Source organism: Furipterus horrens, unplaced genomic scaffold (genome assembly GCF_987537825.1).
Source record: "Furipterus horrens unplaced genomic scaffold, mFurHor1.1.pri manual_scaffold_1, whole genome shotgun sequence".
Lineage (NCBI taxonomy): Eukaryota > Metazoa > Chordata > Mammalia > Chiroptera > Furipteridae > Furipterus > Furipterus horrens.
In genome coordinates, this window is record NW_028327171.1 from 217591481 (window position 1) to 217604320 (window position 12840).

The 12840-nt window shown below is 54.9% G+C and overlaps 1 protein-coding gene across 1 annotated transcript in view; it reads right to left on the reverse strand.

Annotated features, from left to right (window-relative positions):
• The window catches only part of HDAC4 (histone deacetylase 4), a 192114-nt gene that overhangs the window by 159752 nt on the left and 19522 nt on the right, over nt 1-12840 (reverse strand). The window contains exon 2 of the mRNA XM_090285259.1: nt 802-1007. Coding sequence (XP_090141385.1) covers nt 802-823 — 22 coding nt within the window. The 5' untranslated portion in view covers nt 824-1007. The remainder of the gene's footprint in view (nt 1-801; nt 1008-12840) is intronic.

Consider the following 12840-nt stretch of genomic DNA (forward strand, 5'->3'; position numbering starts at 1 on the left):
CAGTCGGGCCTCAGGAAGGTGCGGGAAGGTTCTGGGCAACCCCAAAGGAAGAGACCCAGGCTCCACTGCCACGCTGGCAGAGCTGCAGGTGCCTGAGGGTGCCCAGCTCTGCCCGGGCAGCCAGGCCGCCCCTCCCGTGGATACAGGACAGACCTGCCACGTAAGTGCCCGTGAAGGCCAGGCAGCTGCAAGGGGCAGCAGGTGACCACACTGGGATTCTGCATGGGAAGAGAAGTCCAAAAGGCCTGTGCCCACAACACACTTTGGATGCTAAGGGCCACACAAGCATGGGTCCCAATCCCACCCAGCCATCTACCAGCTCCATGACCCCCTGACAAGTCCGTCTCCCATCCAGGCCCGAGGTTTCCAGGGCGTGTGAAGACTGGATCATGTGGCGCACTGGGCGCAGGGCCCCACGGGAGCACTCCAGTGGCAGGGGCTCCAGGGCCACACCCAGCACCGCTCCCACCCCCCCCCCCTCAAGTGCCCCCGAAACAAAGAAACCGCGTAAGAAATCAATGCTCCAAATCACAGAGTGACCTTTAGGCGTCACCTCCCTAACACTCCACGCTTGTCTCCCAGCACGAGAGACCGGCGTCTGCCGCTCTGGTCAACCAGCCTGGGCTGGGCCCTCCGAGGGATTTCCTGGAGCTCCTGTCCTGAGACAAAGGACACACTGCCCACGCTGCACTGGGGCGCTGGGTGCTGTCACAGCCCAGCAGGACCATTGTTCACAGCCCGGCGACAAGCTGCAGCTGTCTGTGATGGCCTCTCTGCCCAGACAGCCCTGCCATCCCTTACCTGGGTGGCTTTGGGAGCTCATCGCTAGCAGCGTCTGCTCCTCTCCGCGACTCAGTGGCTTGGAACTTCCACGGGAACAATGCTCCACAGAGCTCTGGAGGCCTGCAGACACATCCACGTCCAAGTCCAGCAGCGGGCAGCGTCGGGGCAGGAGCACGTCGCGCAGGGCAGTGCGAGGCAGGGCGTCCACCAGCTCAGGGCAGGGCCTGCGCGGCGAGAGAGAAGACAGGGGGTCAGGAGGCCGCCAGGGCACCCCACTCTGGTTCTCACTCACGCACCTCGCCGCCGACGGATAAAACGAGCCATCCTGGTGGCGCGGCGGAGAGGAAGCGCTCGGCGTTGTCAGTAAACACACGCAAATACAACAAAAAGTGGCCTGCAAGCGGCTGCTCAGCCTTGGGGCCGCCGATGGAGCGCGCGGTACAGGGAGCTCCCCCTGGCCCGCGGCCACGCACACTTCCCCGTGTGCAGGTGCCCACCCAGCCCGCGGCCATGCACACCACCCACTAGCTCCAGCCTGGCCGCTACCCGGAGTCCCAGACTGCACTGAGCTGCCCACACTTTAGCCGCCCTCCATGCCCCCCTCCAGAATTACCATCTCCTCAGCTGATTTCCATCTTCTCATTATAGAAGTAGCATGCGCTCGTCACAGGGAAGTATTTAAAAAGTCACCCGTGAGGCCATCCCAGAGAGGCAGGCATTTGGTAACATCCTGACACACTTTTCTCTGCCTTTTGCCCAAACTGCTAGCCCCAGGTGCATCTCCCACTCAATGCTGACGGGACAGCCAGTATTCCAGGGTCCTTAACCCCCTGGCAACAGGGCTTGGAAGGCTTTGTGAAGAAGCCACCCCTCCCCCACTGTAGGCAGGTGGCCCAGGACAGGGCAGCTCCTCAGATCCTCTCCGCAAGACCAGACTCGTCCACATATCAGCCACTGTACAGAGAGCTCAGACGTGCGTCCCGGAACTCCCACCACCAAGCTTCTGCTCCACACAGTGGCAGGAGGGTTTTTTCAGACTTTGTGATGAGCGTGTGTTACTTTTATAATCGGAATATAAAAATACACTGAAAATATGGTAATCATGAAAATTCTCCTCTGACCCTGGCTTAAGGCCCTCCTGAGGCCTCTCTGTCATCTCTCCCCTTGCCAGTGTGACAAATTCCTGCTCTTGATTAGGTCACTCCAGGATAGTTCTTCCCAATTCCTCATAATCAAAGAACCCTGGCCAGCACCCCCTGGGAGGGGTCACTGCCCGCGGCTGGCTGTTCAGGGGGCTTTCATGTTTACATTCCCTGTGACCCCGTGTTAGTCTCTGCAATTCAGGTCCTATAGCTATTTCCCTATGAAACACAATGACACAGTTTCCTCAGGTTCAGAGTTTTCATTCTTCTGTTGGTCAGAAGGAACACCCTTTCCTTGAAGTCCATTTAGTTTTTCCATAAAATAAAAGACATCTTTCTCGTTTTCACCAGTAACCTTATTGATTTGGATATTTTGAGTACGCCAGCTACCTCACGGGTGGTGGAACGCTGATCATTCTCAGTGCCTCGATTTGACTGCCATCAACGTCCAGCAGGAAATCTGCACAACACTTCGCAAACCACTTCTGGCATGTTTGATCAGTCCCAGCACCTTCCCCACACACGGCACAGACCTTTTTTTGGGTTTCAGTTGCGTTTTTACTTTTCTTGAATAAAGCATAATGCACTGAAAATGTGCATTTTCTCATCTTCAATATTAAAAAGGCTACGCAAAAATTCACCAGTTTTGATTTTTTTAATGCATGCTGATATGACAGCTGTCACAATGCAATCTAACAAAATTGTTTCAAATGAAGTTAAAGACAGCTAAAGGCTACTAAGAGACATCTTACTGAAAAACCAAACCAAACCTAAAAGCCTCCCCAACAGATGGCATGGTTTGCAAAGCCCTTAAAGTCTCAGATGGCCCTTCACACAAGTCACACCTCAGCTGGTCTAAGAGTCTTAGGTCACAGACACTTCACCCGCAGTCTGTAGACCCTGCTCCCCCCTCGCACCGCAGAACTCGCCCATCCGCTGGATGGTGTCTCCTTCCCAGGGAGTCTCTGGCGGCTGATGACCCTGCTGCTACTGTTACTTTATTCTGTCTGGATCTGGCTGGAATATTTTTAATCTCAAACTTCAAAAATATTTTCAGAACGTGTCCGGTAGGAGCCTCCTTTCATTGACTTGGTTCCCAACACAGCCTCTCGGCGCACAGAGGCCTTTCTGCTCCGGAAATGCCCTTCAGTGCTGTGCCGACGATGACTTTGTGAATGGACTCTGGCGTCCTCAGGGGCCCCCGCGCATCCAGCGGCTCGCTCCGTCACCACAGCGCGCCTGCCGGTCGCTCTTGTGCCCAGGCAGCTTCTCGGGCGCGCCCTCCACATCGCCGCCGCTTCCCATGGTGACACACTCCTTCCGGCTTCTGCCACAGGCTTCCGCGGAACAGCTTGTTTCTGGCCACCTCCTCTACGGCTCGTGCGTCCTCTGGTCCTCCCCGCAGAGTCGCTCTCCAGGACCTTCTGCCCGTCTGTGGGGTCACGTCTTCTCCGAGCCAGACTCTTGACATTTGTTTTCTGATTTTGGCGGTAACCCATTTTCAGAGGTAAGTTCGTCTTCTGCGTTCCAGAATAGTTCCCCTTCCCACCCCCGGGACACCCTTCTGAGGCCGCAAGCAAGAACAGCTCCCACCCAGGCTGGGTTTCGCCCCAAGGCCGTGCGCACGAGCGCCTACTCCGCATGGCCACTGAGACACTGGCGAGCACCTTCCCCGGGCTCTGCTCTGGCGGCTGGCTCGCGTGAGCTTTCAGGCACATGGTGAAGCAGGAATAGAGGCATTTTCAGATACGCAAAGACTGAAAATGCTCATCACCAGCAGATCCGCAGTCGGTGCTCCAGGCAGAAGGAAGGTCCCCCCGCTGGCAGGCGGCTCCGCACGGAGGCGTGAAGGGCCTCGGAAATGGGGCCCCGTGAGGGAGACGTACAAGCCTTCTCCTGTGTCGGCGTTCTCTCGGAGAGTACGTCTAAAGCAAAAATGGCAATGTGTTGCGACATTTCCACCCTATGTACTAAGAAAACACACCCAAAATAACCCCGGCTAGGGACACTAGGAACACACCGGCCTGTGCCCCACACTGGACACGGAGCGCAGAGTAACGCCCCTACAGCCGACTGTCCGCTACAACCCCTAAAGCAGCCACAGAAGTTCTCGTTAGCATGTCAATGAAAACTACAACCATAAAAACAATCCAAACAAAGGCAGGAAACAGAAAAAACAAAAACAAAGAACAGAAAACAGAAAGGGGGTAGCTTTGAACCCAACTCTGTCAATCACCGTATCGCGTGGCCCACCCACATCTGCAGTGAGACGGGGAAAAGCCAGACCCCACTTCTCCAGAGCCCAGAGAGGAGTGACGCGGGGCGGGACGCCACAGAGTCAGAGTGGCGGTCACACACTTGGTATTGCGAAATAACTCTTCCCCCAGCTTATACATCCAGTTACAATGCTGCCTACAAGGAACCTACTTTAAGCGTAAAAATACAAATAGATTCAAAGTAAAAGATGGAAAAGGCATGTCGTGCAAATGCTCATGAAAAGAAAGCTGTAACGGTCACATGAAGAGAGGCCATGGCCAGGGAGAAGCAGCCCCGGCACAGCGGCGGGTCACCAAGAGGGCACAATAATCCACATTCAAGCACCAGAGCACAGAGCTTCCTCCAGGTAGAAACACGTAACAGAGCTGTAAGGAGGAAGCACAGACCTGCAGTGACACCCTGCTCTTAGTGACTGTCAGAACAAGGAGACAACATCAGCACAAACAGAAGAGGCGGCAACACCAAAGACGTGTGCAGGATCCTCTGTGAACAACAGGGCACACACACATTCTCCACGTTCCTGTTAAACGTGCAGAGAGCATTTACCAGGAGAGACGTCTCAACACACTTTAAAGGACTCACCTCAAGCCATACAAGTATGTTCTCTGACTGAACTGAAATTAGCTAGAAATCAAGCACAGAAAGATATCCGGAGAACTCCAAGTACCTGTAAACTAATATACATCCTGGGGCAAAGGAGACATTAACACATATATCAGAGAGTATTTGAAATGATGAGCTGAATAAAAATGAAAACACAACACGTTACAGTGTGTGTAGTGCTTAGAGGGAAATTCAGGGCAACTGGAAGCCTATGTTGGAAAAGGTCTCAGCCAACGTCTTCAGGTGTCACCTTATGAAACTACAAAAAGCCCCGGCTGGTGTGGCTTGGTGGACTGAGCGCGGGCCTGAGAACCAGAATGGCGCCGGTTTGATTCCCGGTCAGGGCACAGGCCTGGGCTGTGGGCCAGGTCCCCAGGTGGGGGAGTGTGAGAGGCAACAGAGTAATGTTTCTCTCCCTCTTCCTCCCTCCTTTCCCCTCTCTCTAAAAATAAATAAATAAAATACTTAAAAAAAAAAACTAAAAAGAGAATAAACTAAATCCAAAGTAAGCAAAAAAGAGACAGTAACAAAGAGCAGACATCAATGAAGTAGAAAAGAGGGGAAAAAAAATCAATGTAACTAACAGCCAATCCCTTGAGACAATAAAAATTGATAAACCTCTAGCTAAACTGATCCGAAGAAACGGAGAAAGAAAACAGGTTGACATCAGGAACAAGAGAGATTAATGTTGACCAGATGGATATCCAATGGACAAGAAAGGAGTATTAGAAACAACTTTATGCCAGTAACTTTGATAACTTAGATGAAATCGGCAAATGCCGTAAACCCCCACTGACAGAGCTCACTCAGGGACAGACAGGCCAGCGCCACTCTGCGTGCTCGCGCTGCTCCGTCCTGTCAGCGGACGTTCCGGAACTGCACCGCTGCTCCGCCGCCGCTCTGGGTCATCAATCACGTGCTCCTGTCGGCACAGGCTCAGGGACACATATGTTGTTCCGTGTGCTATAATCCCACACCAGCATCATTTATTTTGTTGGCCACGGGAGCTCCTTCAGGTCCGCTCCCATGTGCTCTGGACAAGCCCCTCCCCCATCTAGTTCTTTTTAAAACATAAAGAATGTTTTTAAAACATTCTTTACAAGATGTCCCTGTCGCAGCCCTGGAATCAGCCACTTCTCCAAGGAGCCTGGTTCCTTCCTTTGGAGAACTGTGTTTAGACACCAAGGTCTAGAGCCCTTCACTACTGGGGTCACTGTCACTGTCACGGGCCCTTCACACGGATCCCTCCGATTCCGACCCCACATCTCGACCCCCTTTCCTGATGTTCGACTTGCTCCTCCACCCGTGAGCCACCTTGGTTTTTATTATCTCCAATATATTTACTTATTTGCTCAATTCCAGTACAGAACTGCCGACCCACGCACACAAGAGACGCCTTCTCCCATGAAGCTCCAGGGCGCGGGATGCGGTCTAGACACCGGTTGCCAGCTCAGTTCTCCCCGCCACCCCCTGCAGCGCGGTGGGCGACGCGCCGGGGGAGGACTTGAGTCATGTGTAAGTAAGCGTTTGTATCTACTCTGGGTGCCCCCGTATCCTGGCTGGTTTTAACTGTTTGTGTATTTTTGGGTATGTGAAGAGTAAGAAACACAAATTTCAAGTGGAAAAAAAATGTGTTCGTGCTGATATTTGCAATTTAAATGTAAGATTTTAGAGTTGTAATGCAACTCTCTCTTGCTTTAAAAAAAGGAAGTTTTGTATCGTGGACGTTCCAAACATACACAAAGCACGCAGAACAGCGCGCTGAGCTCCTAGCACCAGCGTCAGCATGGACCCGCATCCCGCGCCACTCCTGCTTCACCTGTGCCCGTTTACGTACATGGGCGTGCCCTGAACTTCAGAGCACAACTGTGAAAATCGGGGGTGCATCTGTGCAACCCTATTACCATATGAGCTCTTCCCTACTTTTAAGTGCATCACGAAACTAGTCTGAAATACAATCCTGGCTATGATTTATTCAGAGGCCAGTTCTGCTATAAACACCAGGGCTCGTCACCGTATCGTGCCTCCAACTGTGGGGAACAGAAGCCCCTGACGGTGTCAGAGCAGGACAGTCGGGGGTGGGCTCCGGGGCTGGAGCCAAGGAGAAACAGTCCCAACCAAGAAGCCATGGCCCCCCTCCCCAGGTGGGGCCCTCCCCAGAGCCGCCTCGGGCCCTGGAGGACAACACCCACCCCCACTCAGCCCATACCCACCCTCAGGGCTCTGCGGGCAGCCCCGGCCAGCCCAGAGATGGTCACCCCGGCCGCCTCCGATGAAGGCTGTCTCGGACCCAGGTTGTGCCAGGGCCCACGGCCCCGAGGGGAAGGCGGTGGGAACAGGCACCTGCGGAAGCGGAGACGGGAGAATCTGGAAGACGGTGGCTGTGGACTAGGAGGCTGAAGAACCAGTTCCCGAATCTGACAGACAGAACCTCAGTGCCCAGCCTGGGAACCCTGGTTACTGGAAGCAAGTAAGTAGAGCCCAGTGTGTGAAGCCAAGGAGGTGGGGACGAGGTTCCAGCTGCAGGCCTGTCAGAACAGAGATGTAGCTGCCAGGTGTCCGTGGTTACAAGCCACAGACCCCACCTAGGCAAAGGAAGGAACCTCCCAGAAGAGACTGGGGACCTGGAGCGGCCCTGCAGGGACCATGCCCAAGACCCGCATTCCCCGCAGCCGCATGTGCTCAGCCGTGGGGTGTCCCCGCCTTGGCCAGGGCAGGACACCTGACCAGCAGGGGGACCACAGTGACTCCAGCAGCATAGGGGTCACTCCCCCGAGGAGAGCTGAAGTGCTGACCAGGAGGCAGACAAATGCCACAGAGAGCCGCAAGGGACCCGGTGACCCCGGCCCTAAGGTCGGAGCTGGGGACACGCTCAGTAGGGCTGCAAGGGTGGCTCCCCAGCTGCCGGCTCCCCGCCACAGGGTTCCATGGGCTCAGCCCTATGCGCTGGCTCCTCGGATCAGCGACTGCCTCTGGCGCTCGGCCCCAAGTTCCCCAAGGCCCTGGCGCCCAGCCTGGGAGAGGGTTCCGGACGGTGGGGGGCGGCCGCCTCCACCGGGCTCATGCGCACAGCCGGCCGCAGGACCGCGGGCCAGCCTCCGCCTCCTGGAAAGGACGGGGCTCCGAAAATCGGGCACCCGGCAGTGTTTTCAGCGAGACTCACAGGGACAAAGGCCCAGGGGCAAAGGCAGCTGGGACACCCCATTCCACACAAAGACGTGCCCCCACAAAGAAGCCGTGAACGTCCGTGCCCTTCCCTCCCTGGAGCCCTGGCCCTCACCTGGTGGGCTAACCCCCCATTTCCCAAACCTGCCTCCCCGAGAGGCGTTTCCTGAGCTCCCAGCCAGCAGCCCACCTCCTCCCGGCACGCTCACCTCGACCCCCTTCCCCTCACAGCCCGACACTGGATCACGGGCCGAGGGGATCACCTGCTGCTCCATCTGTCACTGGGAGCCCCTGCTACCCGGGGACAGCGGCACCTGCCGGCCCTGCCAGGTCCCTGTGGCGTGACTCACAGTCCCCCCCACACCGCAGGCGCCTGACAAGGATGCGCTCAATGGGATGACCTTTTGAAAAGGGGTCCTGTGTGCACCTCAGAAACCACACCAAAGGGGGCTGAGGCCAAATGCAAACTGCGCGACAGCAGCGCCTGCCGCAGCGGGCCACAGGGAGGGCGCGCGAGGACCCCACCGTCACCCGGGCAGGGCGCCGCACAGATGGACGCGGCCGGCCTCCTGGCACCGCCGCCGCACCGCCGCCCCGGGACACGGGGTATAAGGGCGCCCGCCGGGTGGCACCCCGACAGCTGGGCGACTGGAGGGCAGACCACACAGGGACGGCGGGGCGCAGACGCGGAACGGGCCGGCCCTCACCCACTTGCAGAGCATAAAGTCGGGAGGGCTGTCGTGGGAGCGCGGAGTCCCAGCCGCACACCACCCCCTGCCCCGCCCAGGGCTCCAGTGCCAGGAAGGGAAGCCCCCACAGCTTCTGGCTGCGGAACCAGCAGGGACTGAGGCCGGGGACGACAGAAGGTGCAGTCCCAAGCAGTTCCTCTTAAAGGGCCCACGCACGGACTTCCTTGGACTCACTCCCTCTGAGAACCACATCTAACGCAGAAGATTCCAGAAAGCCAAAGCATGCGGCCTCCGGAAGCCACTGCCTCAGAGGAGGCAGGGCCATGGGCAGAGCGACAGGTTATAAACACCTGGCTAAGGACGGAGTTTGCGTATTTTAGTGAAAATGATGGGAAAAGGAGGAGCCTCAGAACACACCGTCTCGCAGCTGGAAACTGACGCTCCTGACAAAGACGGCAGCGCCACAGACCCGCGCGGAGAGCAGCGTCTTTCCCGCTCAGCCCGCTGGTCCGACCCTGCTCCTTCTCTGTCCCGTTCCTGTCGGCGCCCCGGCGGGCGGGGGGCCTCTGAACAGCCCTGTGCTATATTCTCAGCATAACACACACTAGAAATTCAACACTTAAATAAAAGCAAGTGGGATACGGTTCCTTCTGTCTGGACGTGACCGTCTCAGGACACCTGATGAACAACCGGTTACTACTTTTCTAAGGACACAGCAGCACAGGGCACCGGGGCTCAGAAAACCACAGGAGCTCAAGGTCCCAGAACCTGCTCACGGAGAGCGCGTGAAATTTACATCTGCACACCTCTGACCGACGTAAACACTTCTGAGGAGTGTTAGAGGGATGTTGGACACGTGACTGAAACACAGCTGCTTTTATGACGACGCCCTTTCTGGATTTGTGCCATGACGTGAATTTAAAGCCCACATCTGGGAGGGGGGGCGGTAGAGGAGAATCTGTAATTCTGATTTCCAGGCTCCTGACAAGGGCACGGTCCCTGCGCTAACCAGGCAGCCTCTGACACCACGCGTGTGTTTATACAAAGACGCCGCTGTCTTTATTTTTATTTCTGTTCCATGCAGAATCAATGAAACCAAATGCGTCACTACAGCTTCCGTGTGGGGGAATATTTCCTCCACCAGCGGTCTGAGTCTAGGATTACCTATAGTTCTTCCACCCGGCAGCTGCCTTTGGAAATTTTAGTTGACCTAATTTCATGGAATAAACCATAAACCTTCCAAAGAGTAAAAGTTTTATAATTATAAATCCTTAAGAGAATATGCTTTTTAGAATCTTATTAAGCAACCACAAAGAGTTGGCAGGCAGCAAGGAGGACATGTTTGCCCACCGGCCGTCAGCTTCCACGTCCCGTCACGTGTGTAAAGGGTGACCAGGGCTCCAGTCCGTGCACCTGCCTGCCACGGCCTCCGCCTGCCAGGCTGGTGGGCGAACAGCCAGCTGGTAGTGTGGCCACAGCCTATGGCACCCCAATGCAGGAGAGAGCACGCAAATCCTCAGCAGAAGGCAACGGGGAGCCTCCCCTGAAGCGGTAAAGGCCAGGATGTCCCTTCTCACCACTTGCAGTCAACAGCCTGCTGGAGATGCTAGCTGAAGCAACAAGACAAGAAAAAGAAATGAAAAGCACACGGATTGAAAAAGAACATGCTGTTTTATCCAGACAACGCACCATGTACACAGAAAACTCAAAACGATCTACCAACAACTAGCAAATTCCTAAGCGAGCTTAACAAATCACTAGGTACAAGATCAATATACAAAAATCTATTGTATTTGTACATACCAGCAACAAACAGAAAATAAAAGATACCATTTACGATAGCAGCCAATATCAGTAAATCAGCAAACGTCCGGGGCCAAATCATGAAATGTTGTAAATGAAATGAAAGATTTAAATAAAAGAAGGAATATACCATGTGCTCAGACTGCAGATCCAATATGATTAAGATATCAATGTTCTCCAAATTAATTGGTAGCCAATGCAATCTCAATCAAATCCCACCAGAATTTCTTTAAAAACTGACGAATTAGTTTTAAATTTTACATGGCACACAAAGGACCCGGAATAGCAACCTTGAGGAAAAGAGACCTGGAGGACTTACACTATTAAACTCAAGATTTATTATACATCTATGTAATTAAGACACTGGTATAGGGCTAGAGGTCCTGGCTGGTTTGGCTCAGTGGATTGAGCGTCGGCCTGCGAGCTAAGTGTCGCTGGTTCGATCTTCCAGTCAGGGCACATCAGAGAAGGAAAACTCTGATTCCAAAAAAACTCTGCTGCCTTGCGGCATACCTCTTCAGGGGAAAGGCTAAGGGAGTAAACCCCGACAGAAAATCCGGAGCCGGAGTCCCTAAGGCGGTTTGACGTTGTAGTCAACACCGGCAACTCCTGCGGCGCACCTGAAGCCAAGCTGTATTGACTCCGTCTTTCCCTTGGACCCTTCAGCTGCGAAGAGAGGGGGGGTCTGTTGCATGGGCAACAGCAGACCCTCCATATCACCCTGCCCAGGCTCTGTAGCTTCAGCTTCACTGGAGAGGACACTCCAGCGTCATCGCAAGATGTCGATTCAACACGGGAGGAGACAGATACCGTGTCACTCCCGAGTCGGACTGCACAGCCATTCTCGGCGGTGCAGATAGACTCTTAAGAAGCTACACCATCGTCTCTCGAGACGGACGGCTGCCGATAATAGGGCTAGATAAACAAAACAAGAAGCAGAATATTCCAGAGTGAGACCAACGCAAACCCAGTAACATGGTTAAAGCAGAGGCTACACGCCGGGTGCATAGGAAGCAGGCCAGGTGCGGGGCGCGGCCCTCATGGGAACACACGAACCGTGACCACCGCCAGGGGAGCGAGTGAGGCGGATCACGCAGGTTCAAGGTAAGACAGCCAAGTCGAGCCTGGAGGACAGCAAGGAAAAAGATCTGCAGGTAGATAGAGACTCTGCCATAGATTTCTAAGTCTTTTCTTGAGGCACTGACCATAAAGTGGGGAAAAACGATACACTGTTCTGCATCAAACCCAGAACTGTGGTTTATCAAATAGCCAGTGGGAGAGCGAAAAGGCAACCCAGGGAGAAGTCAATCTGCCCGAAATACATACTACAGAGGACCAGGATCCCAAATCTGTAGGTCTCACAATCACTACATTTAAAAAAGCAGACAACCCAAATAAAAGATTGGCAAAAGGCACGAGCAGGTACTTTTTTACAAAGGAGGTTTCCAAATGGGCAATCACCCCGTGAAGAGGCGCCCAGCTTCCGTGCTCCCAGGGAAACGGTAACCGAACTTACCAAGTGTTGGCGAGGATGCGCAGCTGGGACTCACTCTGCCGTGAGTGTGAGCGGCCCCATGGGGGGACCCACTCGGTGACAGCCCTGATGCGAGCCTCACACACCTGTGCCCCAGCAAGGCCGCTCAGGGTGCATGCCCTACAGAAACGCATGTGCTCCCCCAGGTCACCTACGAGCACAGCCCAGCAGCGGCGGCGGCAGCGGCCAGAAACGGGAAAGGGCCCGAATGACCATCAGTAGCAGAACGGATGACCCACCTCGTGCACAGCCTGTCACAGGACACTACCCGCACCAAGTACAAGCCACACCGACAGCAGCAGCGCAGGTGAGCCACACCAGCGTGACGCCGGGCTCGGGCAGACGGACACACAAAGCACACGCTGCACGACCCCGTGCGATGGGACCTGACCCAGGTGAGACAGATCTGTGCTGTCAGAAGTCAGGTCACCGTGGCGGCAGCAGGAACAAGGGGGCCGGTAACGTCTGTTTCCTGATCCAAGAGCAAGAAGTGAGGATCAGCAAGGTGGTTTACCTGGTGGAAAGTTACCCACTGAACACTTCTGGACTTCTGGCTGGGGGGGGGCGGGGACAGAAAGATAATAAATCACCACCTCAAAGACCCTCTTGCATCAAAGAAAGACCCAAAACTGACACCTGCTTGGATGATCCATCCCCACTGCATCTTCCTTACGCCGGGCAGTGGGTATTTCACAGTCCATACTCCTGTGTCCTCATAACCAGCACGTACACAGGGGACAGCTGGCAAATCACCATCGCCTGGGACAGCTAAACCGCACGCAAACAGCACAGGCTCGTTCACACTGAGGGGGACAGGGGCGTGCACAGGCCCGGAGTCAGGTCA